The sequence below is a fragment of the Sinocyclocheilus rhinocerous genome, unplaced genomic scaffold (genome assembly GCF_001515625.1).
Source record: "Sinocyclocheilus rhinocerous isolate Xijiao unplaced genomic scaffold, SAMN03320098_v1.1 scaffold57, whole genome shotgun sequence".
Lineage (NCBI taxonomy): Eukaryota > Metazoa > Chordata > Actinopteri > Cypriniformes > Cyprinidae > Sinocyclocheilus > Sinocyclocheilus rhinocerous.
Window position 1 is genome coordinate 2220658 of NW_015652130.1, and position 17641 is coordinate 2238298.

At 37.4% G+C, this 17641-nt stretch overlaps 2 protein-coding genes across 3 annotated transcripts in view; both read right to left on the reverse strand.

Annotated features, from left to right (window-relative positions):
* Positions 1-716: 716 nt before the first annotated feature.
* On the reverse strand, positions 717-5946 carry LOC107713539 (cyclic AMP-inducible protein BP74-like). The gene is made up of 4 exons (XM_016519082.1): positions 5496-5946; positions 3212-3690; positions 2934-3081; positions 717-2853 (listed from the first exon to the last, which is right to left on the reverse strand). Exons 1-4 carry the CDS (start codon positions 5757-5759, stop codon positions 1084-1086), a joined length of 2661 nt encoding a protein of 886 aa, XP_016374568.1. The 5' UTR covers positions 5760-5946; the 3' UTR covers positions 717-1083.
* A 788-nt stretch (positions 5947-6734) lies between these two features.
* The window catches only part of LOC107713540 (immunoglobulin-like and fibronectin type III domain-containing protein 1), a 14642-nt gene continuing 3735 nt past the window's right edge, over positions 6735-17641 (reverse strand). Inside the window, exons 2-24 of one of the 2 annotated variants that reach the window (XM_016519083.1) lie at positions 16888-16972; positions 15977-16099; positions 15690-15829; positions 15365-15464; positions 15235-15258; positions 15062-15107; positions 14724-14910; positions 14509-14622; positions 14259-14427; positions 13759-14031; positions 12508-13212; positions 12283-12407; positions 11751-11892; positions 11106-11399; positions 10484-10780; positions 10193-10372; positions 9939-10067; positions 9509-9817; positions 9312-9397; positions 8999-9191; positions 8452-8748; positions 6960-7286; positions 6735-6835 (exon numbers count right to left, since the gene is read on the reverse strand). In XM_016519083.1, the coding sequence (XP_016374569.1) occupies positions 6831-6835; positions 6960-7286; positions 8452-8748; positions 8999-9191; positions 9312-9397; positions 9509-9817; positions 9939-10067; positions 10193-10372; positions 10484-10780; positions 11106-11399; positions 11751-11892; positions 12283-12407; positions 12508-13212; positions 13759-14031; positions 14259-14427; positions 14509-14622; positions 14724-14910; positions 15062-15107; positions 15235-15258; positions 15365-15464; positions 15690-15829; positions 15977-16099; positions 16888-16915 (4293 nt within the window). In that variant the 5' untranslated portion in view covers positions 16916-16972 and the 3' untranslated portion in view covers positions 6735-6830. Of the gene's footprint in view, positions 6836-6959; positions 7287-8451; positions 8749-8998; positions 9192-9311; positions 9398-9508; positions 9818-9938; positions 10068-10192; positions 10373-10483; positions 10781-11105; positions 11400-11750; positions 11893-12282; positions 12408-12507; positions 13213-13758; positions 14032-14258; positions 14428-14508; positions 14623-14723; positions 14911-15061; positions 15108-15234; positions 15259-15364; positions 15465-15689; positions 15830-15976; positions 16100-16454; positions 16533-16887; positions 16973-17641 lie in introns of those variants that run through there. The other variant, XM_016519085.1, reaches the window with a different exon arrangement.

Sequence of the window (17641 nt, forward strand, 5' to 3'; positions counted from 1 at the left end):
CGGGTCATATTTCACCTTTAATACTACTACTACTACTACTACTACTACTACTCCTAATAATAATAATAATAATGAAAAAAATAATAATAACGCATTAAAATAATTAAAAAAATAATATGAGAATCACAACTGACCATTGAGATATAACCAGAATTACAAATAAGCACATTTAAAAGTAAAACATCCAAAACAAGTTTTGTCAAGCAACCTCCTTGTCATGACAACATTATACTTAATGTCTAAAATGGGCTAAAAAGCTTTAGGCAAAATCTCTCTCTTTTTTCTCAGTAAACAGATTTTCAAAGTCTTCTGCCCTTACATAGTTTTCTCGATTCTTAGTTTATTCTCTTTTATCACTTCTGTTCCTGTTCATTCTTGTCATAACAGCACAAAGAGAAAAGCTGTACATAATAAAATTTAATTAGCAACATTGCTTGCCTTAGAACAGCACTATTGGGACTTGGTTTCAGTATAAATTGTGGTCTGGTTGAGAAGGGCACAAGGTACACATCTCGTCTTTCAGGCATTTGATGAGCTCAAATAAGCACTATAGTTACAAATTGGACACACATGTCCCCAGTGTCCAGGACCAGCAGCACATTCCTGAACCCCTGACCTAAGAGCTGCAAATACACACACACACACACACACACAGCACATGTCCCATTTCAACAGACAACTAAACACCAGATGAGAGAGAGGCTGGGACAGGGAAATAGTAAAAAAGATAAAAAGCTGTTTTATTCAAGTGACACTCCTGAGGTTAGTTAACTGGCAAACTGCTGTATGAAAAACGCTGCAATTCTTTAAATGTGTAACCTAGTACAACAATATCAACACACTCTACTACATTTCAGTGTAAACGGAGCACTTCAAGATTTTAAGAGATATCACTAGAAAAACAAATTCATCATTGGATTTGAAAAACTCACTGCTAGGTTCAAAGTTCACTTTAGGGTATACAAAGTAAGACTGAGGAACATTTCAACAAATGTGAAATACTATGCATCACATAATTCATTGGGGATCATTTCAAGTCCTCAGAAAAAGTCTTTTATTTTGAACCATCATCCTCTCAGGAACTTAACTTCCATTGGTAGAAATGTCTTTTTCATCTAGCTCTTCCACAATCTCCTCAGCAGGTTCTTCTTCTTCTTCAGAGTCTTGCACGTGTTCTTCAAATTCTCCCAAGTCTTTCTGCTTCTCAGTTTCTTCTAGTGGCTCATGCGACGTTTGCTCCTGACTGATATCTTCAACTACCTGTTCTTCAGAGAAGTTCTCAACAGCCTCTGCCACACGTGTGTCAGTTCCTGTTTCTTCCATGGAAGTTGGGTCTTCCTTGTCAATAACAGCTTCTTCTTCTTGGTCTGGAATCTCCTCAGTTATTTCATCCCCCTCAGTTACTGCTCGCTCTTCAATAACATATCCATTGTTGACCTGAACTTCCTCAGATATTGCATCCCCTTCAGTTACTGCTTGCTCCTCAATAACATCTTCATCGTTGACCTCAACCTCCTCAGTTATCACATCCTCCTCAGTTACTACTTGCTCTTCAATAACATCTCCATCATTGACCTGAACTTCCTCAGATATTGCATCCCCTTCAGTTACTGCTTGCTCCTCAATAACATCTCCATCGTTGACCTCAACTTCCTCAGTTATCACATCCTCCTCAGTTACTACTTGCTCTTCAATAACATCTCCATCATTGACCTGAACTTCCTCAGATATCGCATCCCCTTCAGTTACTGCTTGCTCCTCAATAACATCTCCATCGTTGACCTCAACTTCCTCAGTTATCACATCCCCCTCAGTTACAACTTGCTCTTCAATAACATCTCCATCATTGACCTGAACTTCCTCAGATATCGCATCCCCTTCAGTTACTGCTTGCTCCTCAATAACATCTCCATCGTTGACCTCAACTTCCTCAGTTATCACATCCTCCTCAGTTACTACTTGCTCCTCAATAACATCTCCATCATTGACCTGAACTTCCTCAGATATCGCATCCCCTTCAGTTACTGCTTGCTCCTCAATAACATCTTCATCGTTGACCTCAACTTCCTCAGTTATCACATCCTCCTCAGTTACTACTTGCTCCTCAATAACATCTCCATCATTGACCTGAACTTCCTCAGATATCGCATCCCCTTCAGTTACTGCTTGCTCCTCAATAACATCTCCATCGTTGACCTCAACTTCCTCAGTTATCACATCCCCCTCAGTTACAACTTGCTCTTCAATAACATCTCCATCATTGACCTGAACTTCCTCAGATATCGCATCCCTTTCAGTTACTGCTTGCTCCTCAATAACATCTTCATCGTTGACCTCAACTTCCTCAGTTATCACATCCTCCTCAGTTACTACTTGGTTCTCAACAGATTCTTCTTCCCCAAGGACCTGAACCTCCTCAGCTGGTACTTCCTTGTCAGATACCTGTAGCTCCTCAGGCATTTCATCCTGTTGAGTTACTGCTTCCTCAATAATATCCTGGTGGAATGGAACCTCATCAGCTTGTTCATTCTCCTCAGTTACTGCTTGCTCTTCAGCAACATCTTCTTTGACTTCAGCTTCCTCAGGAATTTTATTCTCATCGGCTTGCTTTTCAACAGGTTCTTCCCCATGAACCTGAACATCCTCAGCTGGCTCGTCCTCCTCAGGTACCACTCGCTCCCGTTCTTCATCATGAACCTCCTCTACCGTTTCCTCCTCGGTAATGGCTTGTTCCTTTGTTTCAACTTCTTCATCCTTGATTGGAACTTCCTCCTGAGTTGCTGCTTGCTTCACTTGCTGCTCTTCTACTGGAATATTTTCCTCTGAACTGGACTGCTGGCTTTCAGATAACATCTGAAACATATAAAGAACATTAGGATGTGACATGCCAAAATGATCATATATGAAAAAAAATGAAACAGTTAGGACTATACCTGACTCTGGACGATCTCAAGTTGGGTAGCAAGGTGAGAGTGAAGGCTATGAGTACTCTTTTGATGGTCCTCCAGACTCCTACGGACTGCCATAAGCTGCTCCTCAAGAACTTGGGATCTTCTTGCCTGTTCCATCTCCAGGAGGTCCCTAGCAGAGAGAACAAATAAAGATGAATTAGGAATAATCTGTATCAGTAACAACACCAAACCGCTAAAGACCAGAAATGCTAGAGAGAATCCATAATCTATGATCCCACAAATCCCCTCAGGTTACTCACTTGATGTCCATCACCTCCTGTCTGTTTCTTTCAAGAGCCTTCTTGTTGCTGATAAAGGATTCCTTCAGGCTTGAAAGTTCCATTCTTTGTTCCTCCAACTCAGATGTGAGACCCTCTGTAGTGGACATCTGCTCGTCAAGACGTGATTTGGTGACCAACACAGTGTCTGTGAGCCCAGAAATGGTAACAGCTACCTCAGAGTTCGAAGTAAGGATAGAATTAAGCCTCTGCTTCAGTGTTTCAATCTCTTCAGTCTTATTCTTGACCACTGCATTCAACGTTGCAGTGGATACAGATTCCTGCTGGAGTCCAGAAAGTTTGCCATTCATCTCAGACTGAAGAGACCAGAATTGATTTTGAAGATCAGTAGATTTGATTTTTTCTGAAGTGGCCAGTGCAACGTCTGCCTTTTTTTGGGCCTGTGTGTAGGCTTCTTCCAGTGCTTGTAGGCGCTCTTCAAAAACACCCACATTGGTAATCTAGATATATAAACAAAATATTTTCATTGCAATAAAGTTCAATTATTAATTTGATCAATATGCAGTATTTCACCAATTCAGACATGTATTGAGCCTAAGCACTTTTATGTCCATCTACAATTGCAGTTCGCATCTGAAAATTCATCAATCATACATTAAATCTACAGTGTTGTAGTAATTAATTTATCATTTCACACAAGGTCACTGTGAATAATTCAGGATTTTAAAAATACACCAAATGTATAAGTTTGTTCATACCATGCTCTTGTCAGTGGTGTTGGCAGCTAGTTACACTAGCAATGAGTTCTATGATTCAGAAGGGGAAAGTATTATAAAAACAATGATGGCATTGATCTTTGTATTAGGTAGTTTCCAAAGAAATGCCATTAAAATGCATAAATTAATGTTATCATAATTTGATTATAATCTTAAAGGGGTTGTTGATTGCGATTTCACTTTTTTAACGTTAGTGTGTAATGTTGCTGTTTGAGCATAAACAATATCTGCAAAGTTACGACGCTGAAAGTTAAATGCAAACGAAGATATCGCCTTTTAAAATTATGGCAGTTTAATGCCTACAAAAACGGCTCGTAGGGACTACAATGAGTTACTTCCCGGGTTTGTGACGTCACAAACCCTGATAAACCCCACCCCCGAAAACATGCAACAAAGGGGGCGAGGTGGCTGCTTTAGAGAAGAAGAGGAAGAGTTGTTGCCATGCCGTCAAAACTATAGGGGTGCACGAAAAAATATATTCATATATGAATCGCAATTCTGTGTTCTAATGATTCTAATGGATTCACAAGTTTTATGTAAAAATAATTGTACATACATTTTACATTCCCCCCCCCCCAGACCAACACCAATGGCATTTTAAAACATCATGGTTTTGAAATGAAACTTAAAGAGCAAAAGCATTTTTACCCAACAACACCATGTGGTTACGATTAAGCCCTCACAGCAAATGTCCTGGAAAGATTTCCTAGAGTGTTTTCCACAAAGGGCCTATTGAGTTTAAGTTGCTGTAAAACCACTGACGTTTAAAATAGTGGCACTTCTTTTCATTCAAATTCAAATAACATTTGATGAATTTATAGTACTACTTATGCTAAAGGATTCAATATTTTACAGTAACATTATTTATGCTATATTTTTTGACAGTGAGAAATTTAACCCAAAGCAAATGGCATGATGGATGTAGAGTGACTATTATTAATGTGAATGACAACATTTAATACTACAGTTCTACAAATCACCATCAGTGAAATGAAAATTGTTTGACATTTTTAAATGAAAGGGTTACTTTAATACATTACATTCTGATCACTAATGCAGTGCTGACTGCCTTTTAAATGAAAGAGTAATTTATGTGTCTATTTATATTTTTACTTTTACTTTTACATGTTGGTTAGGATACCATTTGCATAATGTCCTTTAAACAAGCCAGCCTGGCAAAAGGAAACACGATCCTCCTCCGAACAGACTATTAATGGCCTGGGAGCATGACACAATTCAGCGAAAGGAATATTCAAAGGGCACATGAGGCATACATTCAGACCCGTTAGCATTATGCATTTTTTGTTTTTTTTTTACAATCAAATTACAGATAATTCAAAATGTTCACCATAATATATAAACTTGATCAAGAATGTGCTTAGTACACAATGTTCCAATGCGCACACAGTGTGTTTTCCTGTGCGTAAAAGTAACGAACTGGATTATTTTATTTAAAAGTTAACTTGTAACAACAATAATGCAATTTTTATAACTTGTTAATTATTCTAGTGTATTTCAAAATCGAATACCTGTGCATTACCCATTACCAACTGCTGTTGGAACTTGGTTATCCTAAGTTGCATTGCATTGACTGTCTCTGTTAGACTGTCGATGGTTTGCTGCTGCTGGCTGCAGAACCAGACTGCCGTTGATCCCCCGACAGCGAAAATAAAGAAAACAATGGCAGGGACTGCATATTCTTTAAATCCCCTCGGTGGTGTTACAGATGGCGTCTCCAAGAGCAGCAAACTGTCGTCCTGTTTATTGGTACTTTTTCCTTTGCGTTTGGTCATCTTGGCTTCGCGGATGATCTGCACTGTAGACCGTAACACTCCCCCTTACTTAGTGATTTGGTTAGCGCTCTACTACCAGACCTCAACGCGGCATTGGGCCACAACGAAGGGGGATAATCAAAAGAGAACTTTCAAGCACGAGGAGCGTGAGTAGGGGGCGTTGTGCACTGAGAGGCGGTCTCACTTTAATGGCGCTGTGCGGCACGTACAAACTTACCTAATGTTTCAGAGTTTTTCAGATCTATCTATCTATCTATCTAAAATGTATATACTCTATCTATCCTGATACTGATGGTAAAATGTATCTCATTTTCATATTTATTTTTATTACTTTTTGTTTTTATGTTGTATACTTGTAACATAAAATGTATATACTCTATCCTGATACTGATGGTAAAATCTATCTATCTATCTATCTATCTATCTATCCTGATACTGATCCTTAGATCTGGTCAGTAGGCCTCTATATTATAAAATAATTTGCTTAAATATTAAGAACACCGTGCAGTTTAATTTTATTTCTCTTACTCTGTTTTGCAGACTGTCTAAAACTTTCAGACTGGTTGATGATGAAGTCTCTCTTCAGATTTTCAGCAGAGATATGAAGACTTTGGTTAGGCCGTTCAAGGATGAGAATTACATTGCACTATTTATTTGGCTCCAGGAGTCTTGGTGGGTCCAAACTTCTTTCATTTTACAATGATGAATGTTATGAAACTTTGCATCTGGCTATCAATAGAGTTGTATCGAATGTAAACATAACTAATGGCTATATCTTTGCCTGGCATCTAGACTGCTGGGACTTTATACACTTTTGTCACAGACGGCTTCTAGTTTTTGAGACAACTCAAGGTAACCTGATGCTTCTAAAGAAATGAAACATGATTCTTCTTAGCTGATACATAGACAGACAGACAGACTGACAGACAGATCATTCAATACATATATGTTGAGATATCTTTTTATTTTCTTCCTTCTTTTTATTTTATTTTTTATTTAAGATCACATCAATTATTACATTTATTTCACTTTCAAGAAATATGATCACAAACGGTGTTGTTTGAAGTTTCTTTACTCTGTAAAACAAGAAAACAGAAAAGTAGTAGTTGTTGCCTAAAAGTTAAAATCATATGAAAGATAAACCTCATATCTAAAACATTTACCAAAATAGGTTAATTAATATTAAAATAGAAGATATACCTTTGACTATAAGTTTGGTGGAGCACTCATCATGACCAAGGGGGCTTTCGGCTACAACCTTGTACTCTCCCATGTCTTTGGGTCCAACCCTCAGGATGAGCAGTGAACAAACACCACACACGTTTGTGATGTAGTAGTTGGGATTTGTGTTGAGGCTGACATTATTATGGTACCAGGTAATATGTGGGGTTGGGTTGCCCGTCACAGCACAGCTCATATAGCACTCATAACCTGGCGGAGCAGCGTGAACTTTCAAAGGGACAATAAATTTCGGGGCTGCCTGGAAGTCGAGGGTCTTTGATACAGGCAAGCTATATGTGAATTTTTCTGAAAGAGATTAAAAAATTGCAAAAAAGTGATTATTTAGTTGTAGTAGTGTCCATTTTTGGTCACCTCACATTATGCATCACAATTATCTGTTTGTGCATCTGGGTTATATTGCCCAAGTGAAGGTACAATATAAGCTGGAGGGCTGTGAGCAATTTATGAAGCATATGAAGTGCGCATCATCACTGGCAAAACAATTATCCAGAGCTACTGTAATAGGCCACCATGTACTGTACTGCAGCAGTCAACCTTTTAGGAACAACATTTTCAGAACAAGGAGGAAATAGTTTAGTGGCGATGTGTCAGGGACAGCATCACAAATCCCAGAAGTATAAACCTGGATAAGGGTGACCCATAAATAGAGTTTCATAGATCTTCTATCATCACTGTGCCCTTGAGCAAGACACTTATCTCTGACTTCTCCAAGGGACTCACTGCAATTAGTGTTCTGTAAATTGCTTTGGGAAAAGGTGTCTGTTAAATGGCAAGTAGCCTAGACCACTGCACTGCTGGTTGTAATGCAGTCGAGACCATTGATTGTCCAAACGTAATTTGTTTTGGTTCATAATGAGACTATGGATTATTTTTCATCACTAACAAGATTTTAGATTGAAATTTATATGAATATATTTGACATTTAAATGTCCCAGAGGCAATGCAGTCAAAAAGGGATAGTTGGACCAAAAATGAAAAATCCATTGACAATCCTTGACTTGTTCCAAAACTGCATGAGTTTCTTCCCTCTGTTGAATACAAAAGAAGATATTTTGAAGAATGTTGGCAACCATACAGTTGATGGTAGCCATTGACTTCCATAGTATTTTTTTTTTCCATACTATGAAAGTCAATGGCTAACATCAACTGTTGGTTATCAGCATTACCAACATATCTTCTTTTGAGTTCAACAGAAGAAAGAAACTACAGGTTTGAACAACCAGAGGGTGAGTAAATGATGAAAGAATGTACATTTTTAGGCAGTTAGTAAATAAAACAATCAGTGCTGATTAAAATAGATTTAAAAATATTTCATGTCATCTGCTCTTTTTAATATATATAATTTTATATTAAACATTTAGAATACTGGAAAATATAAATACAAATATGATTTTTAAAAAATATATTTTATATAAACTAAACAAAAAACTCAACAAAATCATCCACAAACCTCTTTTTTTGGTGGTTCCCCAAACTGGAGACACTGAGGGCTCTGAGAGGCCTATATCATTCTTGGCAAACACTCTGAAATTGTACTCTCTTCCTGGCAAGATGTTAATGACTGTGAATTTGTTGTTGAACAAGCAGTCAACCAGTGTAAGCCATGTTTGCTTGACAGAGTCCCGCTTCATCACCATGTAATGCAGATGGTTGTCTCGTTTCTCATCGGGAGAAGGAGTCCATGACAGAGTCACAGTGCCTTGGACATGCTGTTCCAGTTCTACAGGACCTGGAGGCTTGGGATCATCTGGAGATGAAAAATAAACAAGTACGCATATAGAATCACTATATTATTCTATACTATATATAGTAGCGTTAGAACCATACCATGGGTTTTGATATTCACATAAAAATGAAATGTATTTTTATTTTTTACATTAATTTTATATATTGTTGCTATTAAAAAAAATATTAAATACTATTTAGAAATATTACTAAAATGACATGTCCTTAACATTAGTTAAAATTTAGGTAAGAAATTTAAGGAGTTTGGTTACCAGTGACTCTTATTTCAATAGTGAAGGTGTCCTGGCCCACCATATTCTTCACATTGACAGTATAAATGCCAGTGTCAGACAGCTCTGAGGTGTAAATAAATAGCTGAGAACCTTTTTCAAAATTAGTAATTGTCACATGTTTGGCTACAGGAACACCATTCTTTAGCCATGTTATGTCTGGTAAAGGAGAGGCCTGTGGATAAAATAAAACAAATACTCAGTCCTGATATACAGTATTATACAAAAGGAGTGTTAATATTTTGTCACGTGTGAATATGCTTTTGGTAAAATAAGATATATTTTGATACCCTACCTCAAAACTGACGCTGACACGAACAGTGTTTCCAGCTTTAACAACCATGAAACTTTTCATTTTTTTGTCAGTGAACTTTGGCTTTACTAAAAAATAAAAAAAAGGCAGATTAACTTATCTTTGTGTGAAATTTAAAGCTAAAAGTCAAAGATATTCAAAACAACAACAACACACAAAAAACCCCCACGATTCTTTACCTGGAGGAGGCATGGCAATGATGTAATTGTCAAAGCTCTGTGGAAGCCCCTCTCCTCCTTCATTGACGGCGATCACTCTAACCCAATACATGGCCATTGACTTCAATCCCACAGCAGTGAAGGAAGTCTGAATCACTGCGTTTGTATTGCTACGACTCCACTCAAGTTGGTCTGTGGGTCTGATTTCCACAAAATAGCCTTTTGCTTCATCTTCCTCACCTTTGACTTCCTTAGGTTTAGTCCAGGAAAGAGATAGACTGGTGTAGCTCGATCCAGTAATTTTGAAGTCTTTGACCTTACCAGGAGGCTCTGGGGAAAATAACATCACAAATATTTGCTTAAAAATTCTGGATATTTTTGTACTCTATCTGGCAAGTCACCATTTCAGTATAGAGTGGTATTGAGTATAAATTTGTTGAGCATGTCTTACTTTTGGGGTCCCTTGCAATTGCACATTCAGACGGCCCACTTGGTTCCCCAGGCCCGCATGTGTTAATAGCGCTCACTCTGAACTCATACTCCACACCTTCGATTACATCTTTTACAGCATATTTTTTGTCTAAATATGAAATGAAAACATTAAAATTGTGCTGTATTTCAAATGAGAGAAAAACAGGCTACTTTCATTAAAATTCAATTAAATTAATATTTTATTTAAATTATATGTAAATTAATTTTCAATACCTCGGATTGGATCATCTTTTGGGTTTGCTTGACTCCAAAAATTGCTACCTTTTTTGCGTTTTTCAACATTGTATCCAATGATACTGCCCCCTCCAGTGCTGGAGGGAGAAAGCCAGGCCAAGTTAATGCAGTCTTTAAAGGCACTGACTATTTTAGGAGGAGCAGGAGAGCCAGGGAATGCTGAGAACAAAAAGAACACATTTTATTATGTATAAACCACACTTCCTTTTCTAAAGACTAACAACTGATAATTTACTACATCAAAATACAGAAAGAAATCAGGAATCTCACCCAAAGTGCCAGCAGCAATATCATTAGTTGTCAAGACTTCACTGAAGCCCTCCAAGTTTTTTGCCCGGATTCTGTAGCAGTACTTTCGGCCACGATCTATGTTTGTGTCTCTGTAGGTAGGCTGTCCAGGAATGTCTCCGATTTTAGTCCAGGTGTTCCGTCCCAGCTGCTGTCGCTCCAGGTTGTAATTAGTCACTGGACAACCACCATCATCCTTTGGGGGTCTCCATTTAAACTCAATGGCAGACAAGGAGCTTTCTACGATTTGTACAGGTCCTTGTGGTGGAGTTGGCCTGTCTGGAAAAACAAAAATATATATATAGAGTACTGATGGGTCACAATGGTAGAACCATTGATTAGTCATCCAACAACCAAACAGTTAACGTCAGTTAATCTCAGATTTTTTGTAGTTTTGATATTTTTAGTGATGGTTCTTTAATTAGCATGCAAACAGCTATAGCATTGTAAGAGATGTGTGCTACAGCTATAAATAAAACACAGACAGATGTCTTTGACTGTTGCATAGATATATGTAGATTTAATATTCTTCTAAAATATGCTTTCACAGATAATTTTTTGCAGTTTAGACATTAAGACAAATTATTTAGTTTGCAATACATACCAACTACTGTAAGTTCTGAAGTTGCCTCTACAGTGGCAAATTCATTCTTGATTTTGATTTTTATCTCTCCAGTGTCTTTGCGCTGACACTTAGTAAGAAGTAGACGGCTATGAGTGGAAGACTTTTCGATCCTGACACCGTGACCCTCCAGCAACTCTTCGTCCTCTTTAAACCACTGAATCTTAATGGGTTCTTTGCCTGAAAATGGTAGTTTGAAGGAAGCATTTTCTCCTGCCTTGACAATAACAGGCTCTGAGAATTTACTCAAGGCATCTGCATCAATTTTGGGTGGATCTGAAGAAATGAGAGGAAAGAAAATTAATTGCTTTACTATAAACCAGGGCTGGGTGGTACAGTAGAGGTGTTGTTTATTCACAGGCAAGAATAAACTACCACACAGCATGTCTCTTTTATGGGTCTGATGTTAATACATTACATTTTACAGAAAGCATCATATTTTGAAGTGAAGCATCAAAAGAGAATATCTGTGAAAGTTTATTATAATCACCTGATACCTTTTCCTGATACCTTTGCCCTATGCTTACACCGGCAAATAATGTTAAAAATTAAATCTTACAAAATTAAATGCATTTTACTACCAATTTTATGTTGACATGCAAAGAGAAAAGCAGAAAACACACCTACCCTTAATATTTAGTGCAGCCTCTGATTTACGTCCTTCAGCCTCAAACTTATATTTTCCAGCATCTCTTTCTTGGCAGTCATGGATGATTAGTTTGTGGTGAGCCCCATCTTTGACAATTGTAATTCCATCCTTTGACTCCAACTGATGTAAAAGAAAAAAATGCATTTAATTTTTGTAATGCATGATATATCCACTACCGGCCAAAAGTTAAGATTAACTAGGATATTTTTTTATGTTTTGAAATGCTCACTAAGGTTGCATTTATTTGAACACATAAACAGTAAAAACAGTGATATTGTGAGATATTATTACAATTTAAAACCTATTGAATATGATTTGTAAAATGTGATTAATTCCTGTGATGGCAAAGCTGAATTTTCAGCAGCCATTATTCCAGACTTCATTAGAAAATTCAGTTTTGCCTTCACAGGAATAATCACATTTTAAAATATATTACAATAGATAACATTATATATACTAAATTTGGTTGACAAATATGGATAAATATAATACATTTCTGTACATTATAACCTTTTTTCCATCTTTGTACCATAATCCATTGCTATCTTCACTGCTAAGTTTGCAGGACAACTCTGCTGATTCTCCAACATTGGCTGCAGTATCTGACAACCCGTTCAGGAAGTGGACTCCATGGTCTGGATAAAAGTGCACAGGAAATATGTCAGATTACATCATCTCAGCACTGAGAAACAGGTGACTTTATATTAATGTGGAATTTCAGACATGAACGCATACCTATGATGTTGTTAGGAATCAGCTCACCGACTCTTGTACGCTTCTTATCACCTGACCCGTCTCCACCTGATCCATCTAAATCCAATCCATCACCTTTTCCATGACTTCCACTCCCATCTCCTAACCCATTTACCAAGGTACCATCTCCTCCTTTTCCGTTCTTCCCCGTTCCATCACCCTCACTCCCATCTCCCAGGCTAGATCCTCCACTGCCTTTTCCTGCTGCCATAGCTGCCATCCTTTCAGCAGCTTCTCTCTCGGCCTTGGCCTTCCTGGCTGCCTCATCTCTTTCAGCTTGGGCTCTACAGGCCGCCTCATCTCTTTCAGCTTGGGCCCTCCTGGCCGCCTCATCTAGTTCTTCCCAAGCTTTTCTGGCTGCCTCATCTCGCTCGGCCTTTGCCCTCCTAGCCACCTCATCTTGTTCGGCCTGAACCCTTCTGGCTGCCTCATCTCTTTCAGACTGGGCCCTCCTGGCCGCTTCATCTTTTTCAGCCTGGGCCTTCCTCGCTGCCTCATCTCTTTCAGCCTGGGCCTTCCTGGCTGCTTCATCTTTTTCAGCCTGGGCCTTCCTCGCTGCTTCATCTTTTTCAGCCTGTGCCCTCCTGGCCGCCTCGTCCTTTTCCCTCTGCAGTCTGGCTTTCTCTTCCGCTAAACGTCTGGCTAGTTCATCTGCACCATCATCTTTCCCGTGGGCACTGGGATCATCTGAAATCAGTATCAGTTACAGTATATACTTTAAGTGATATACAGTGATCAGACAAAATTCAGTATTGTAAAATTGGCAATTTTGGGTGTTTTGTGTTTCCATCTTGTAAGCCTGCTTGATTTTGTTTGGCTCCACTTTGAACATAGTGTGATAAATGAGTGTATTCTGGGAAATTAAGTGTTGTTTCACCAGGGTCCATATATGTACACTAGTGGTCAAAAGTTTGAAATAATTAAGATGTTTTCAAAAGAAGTCTGTTATGTTCATCAAGGCTGCATTTAGTTGATGAAAATATAATGCAAACAGTAAAATTGTGAACTATTATTACAATTTAAAAGAACTGCTTTCTATTTTAATTTATTTAAAAATCTAATTCATTCCTTTGATAGCAGAGCTAAATGTCTTTTTGATCAAATACATGCAGCCTTGGTCTTCCAAAAACATAAAAAAATTCTTAATCATTCCAAACGTTTGACCGGTAGTGTATATGCATTTAAAGTGCATGTAAACACAATTCACCTAAGAGAGAAAATAAAGCAACTTACCTTCCACATCCAGAGTCCCCTGGCTTGACCTGAGCCCAGCAATAGCCGTATAGACTCCCTTGTCCTCTTTTGTACAGTTTTTCACTGCTAGTTTGTGGACTTGCTTGTCTTCTGACACTGCAATGTCATATTTTTCCCCATGCTCAACAGAGATGTCATTAGCACACCAGGTGATTTGGGGTACTGGGTCCGATAAGGCACATTCAAACACCGCATCCTGCCCCTCAATCACTTTAATGTCTTTCAGTGTAGTATTTAACTCCACATCAGGCACTGGAGGCATAAAACAATTCTTGAACATTTATGGATAACAAGTAAAAATGAAATGAAAAATCACATTTTCACTGCACAACTTCACTAGCCTGTTCTTTAACCTTCAAATATGGCATGTTGCCTAATAGCAATACTGTAACATTTAATATAATAATAATTAGTTACTTCTAATATCTTAAACAAACAAACAAACAAACATAAAAAGCATTGATATTATAACTACTTACACACTAGGGAAGTTGAGAACATGTTCACCTCCTCTACATCCACTTGATATAACCCAGCATCTTCTGAGCCAACATCTCTAATGCTGAACAAGTATGTTTCACCAAATTTCTGCATATTATGTTTTGTGGCCTCATCAGTTCCATCTCCATAGTCAAGCATTTCCCCATCCTGGTAATAGTAAATTGAAGTTCATTACTCTCAAAGCAGTATTGTTGATGACACTGAGGCTGTTTAAGTGAGGGCACTTACTTTGAAGAGAAGGATTTTGCTGTTAGGATCCTTTAACTTCATGTCGAGTTCAAATTCCGCTGTGCCATCCGTTTTTACCTCGATCTGTTTCAAGCTGTGGATTTTCTCAACATACTTGAAGACAGAAAAATCAAGAGTGGAGATTTTTTTTCATACTGTATGTGTATAAAAAACAGTGGTGCAGAAATTAGTATGATACTCAAAGCAAACAAGACCTTGGATTGTTCTGCCTCTCTTTCCTTTTTCTTCTGGTTAAGTTTTCTCAGCATCCACCTGAAGTCGGTGACTCCAAATTCCTGACAAATCCGTTCATAATCTTTCCTGGGTGCACTCAGTAACACCTCCCAGAACCTCGGATCGATTTCTCCTTCATTCCATTGTTTTTCTTTTCTCTTCCCAACCCTAAATGTATTTAGTATGATTACAGATCAGACTGGTTGTTTTGGTTACTTAGAAATGTCCCATCATTATGGTTTTCTATGTCTCTATACAAGTAAATACTAACATATAAAAGGTATGGTGAAGGTAAATATATGATGCAATGATACGTTACGTTTTCTTCAGCATTTTTCTGAACTCATCAGGGTCACTTTTGGGGGCTGAAAATTTTTTTAAAGACATTTTTAAAAGTTATTTTGACACTCTGAATGCTCTTTAACAATCATAAGATTTTCCAATACAGTTTATTTCATTTGAGGTGTCATTAGCTTTGAGTTACATAAATACCTGGCGCTCTTTTCTTGAATCCAACTGAAAAGAAGAGAAACAGATTGATTTAGGCCTATATGTGATATAGCATTTTTATTTTAATCAGTAATAGATCAATATATTCAAATGCACTTTATGAATTTCCTACCCTCAATGACATTCAGTGCAGCAGTACAAACCGCCTTTCCAAATGGATTTATAGCAAAACATTTGTATGTGTCTGCTTGATCCGAATCTACATTTGGTATCTGTAGAATGGAAACAAAAGCCATATCAAATGTTGTTAAAGAAAAACAATTGGATTATAAATAAATTACATTAAAAAAAATGTATTTATTATTTTATATATATCATAATTTATTTAGAATTTATATTACCAATATACCAATATTTATTAATATTGTTTAAACATGTAGAATGAAAATTAAACGGCTGATAACATGGTTCTTCACACAGTTGAAAATGTCATTCACCTCCAGAATATATTCTTCATTCTTCTCATCAAATCGTGAAACATATTTTGTTGAATTAGAGATATCTCCCTTGTTACGTGCCCATGAAACATCTGGTACTGGATATCCACTCACAACAGCTTTGAAAAAGGCCAGTTTGCCTGAAGATTAAACAGAATAGTTAGTTGTGATGTTAAATATTATGATCGAGGACAGATGGATGTTTTTCCATTTAAATGAATTTATATTGCTGAAATTCTATGATCCAAATGAGCCATATGAAAAAAAAAAAGTAAGAAAACTATTACCTTCCTGTATAGTTAAGGCTATGGGTTTTCGGATGAAATCGGGAGTAGTAGATCCAGGTGGCAGTTCTTCAATGTATTGTGTGACCATAACACCAGGCACTCTGGATCTCTTCCTAATTGCCACTGAAATATCAAAACAGTGTATTCAAACACGTATCATTCCATGATGTTCAGTTCTGTAAAACAATGGAATATGTTTTGCTGAAACTATACAGGAACATGGCCGTCAAATATGAAATGGAGTATTTATGTCTCATGATCTTCAGAGTTTGAAGCTGTGGATTTGTTGTTGACCACATGATGGCGATGTTTAATCACAGCCTTGATCATGAACACTTCCTGATCCTCACATCTACTAACTGCTCGATTAAGAATAAGGCCATGGGTGATGGAACAAAGCAAATCTAAAATAAATTATTCAGATGGTTTTAAGAATTTTGTCATTTGGCATACCATGATTGTCATGATTTTAACTTACCGCCTGTTCCTTCTGCTGGCTTTGGCATCTTCACAATGCTAGACTGGCCTTTAATTCAGAATTTGTAGTGGTTGCCCACTGAAATATCAAAACAGTGTATTCAAAAACGTATCATTCCATGATGTTCAGTTCTGTAAAACAATGGAATATGTTTTCCTGAAACTATACAGGAACATGGCCGTCAAATATGAAATGGACTATTTATGTCTCATGATCTTCAGAGTTTGAAGCTGTGGATTTGTTGTTGACCACATGATGGCGATGTTTAATCACAGCCTTGATCATGAACACTTCCTGATCCTCACATCTACTAACTGCTCGATTAAGAATAAGGCCATGGGTGATGGAACAAAGCAAATCTAAAATAAATTATTCAGATGGTTTTAAGAATTTTGTCATTTGGCATACCATGATTGTCATGATTTTAACTTACCGCCTGTTCCTTCTGCTGGCTTTGGCATCTTCACAATGCTAGACTGGCCTTTAATTCAGAATTTGTAGTGGTTGCACAGTCTTATCTAAAATCGAGAAGAGAGGGCAAAAATCATTATATTGCACATGCAATCAGTTACTATTGTTGTTATTTAAACAATTTAAAGGGTGGATGCAGGTTAAAGTGGGACAAATATGCTTCATCTTTATTCTTTCATTACAAAAACAACAGTAATTTAATCCTAAACTAAGATGGCATGACACAAAAGGGCTTCTTTAGTTCTGACATCATTTTACGGGACGTGTTCGGGGCACTGTTCCAGTTTGTCTATAGTGTGTTAGAAAAGTTCTGAAAAATTATGATGTGTGTTATTTTAAAAGAATGCCAGTGACAAATTAGTATAAAGCGTCACCATAGCAAACAGATATGATTAACTCTACGAGGTGCATTTATTTTTCTTGTTACACAGACAGACTTTTGTTATTGTCACTGAGAACATTGTAAGGTCTTATTCCTGATAAAGGGCTGATATGTGTAAATAAAGAATATGAAACACTATCTACCAGCCACCTGTCCCATGCCACCTTGTGAACATCCCTTCACGAGATAGTAAAATTCAAGCAATATGCCCTATGTAGAAATATGTTTCATAACGACATGGGAAGTGCTATATACAGTGGTGTGAAAAAGTTTTTGCCCCCTTCCTGATTTCTTATTTTTTTGCATGTTTGTCACACTTTAATGTTTCAGATCA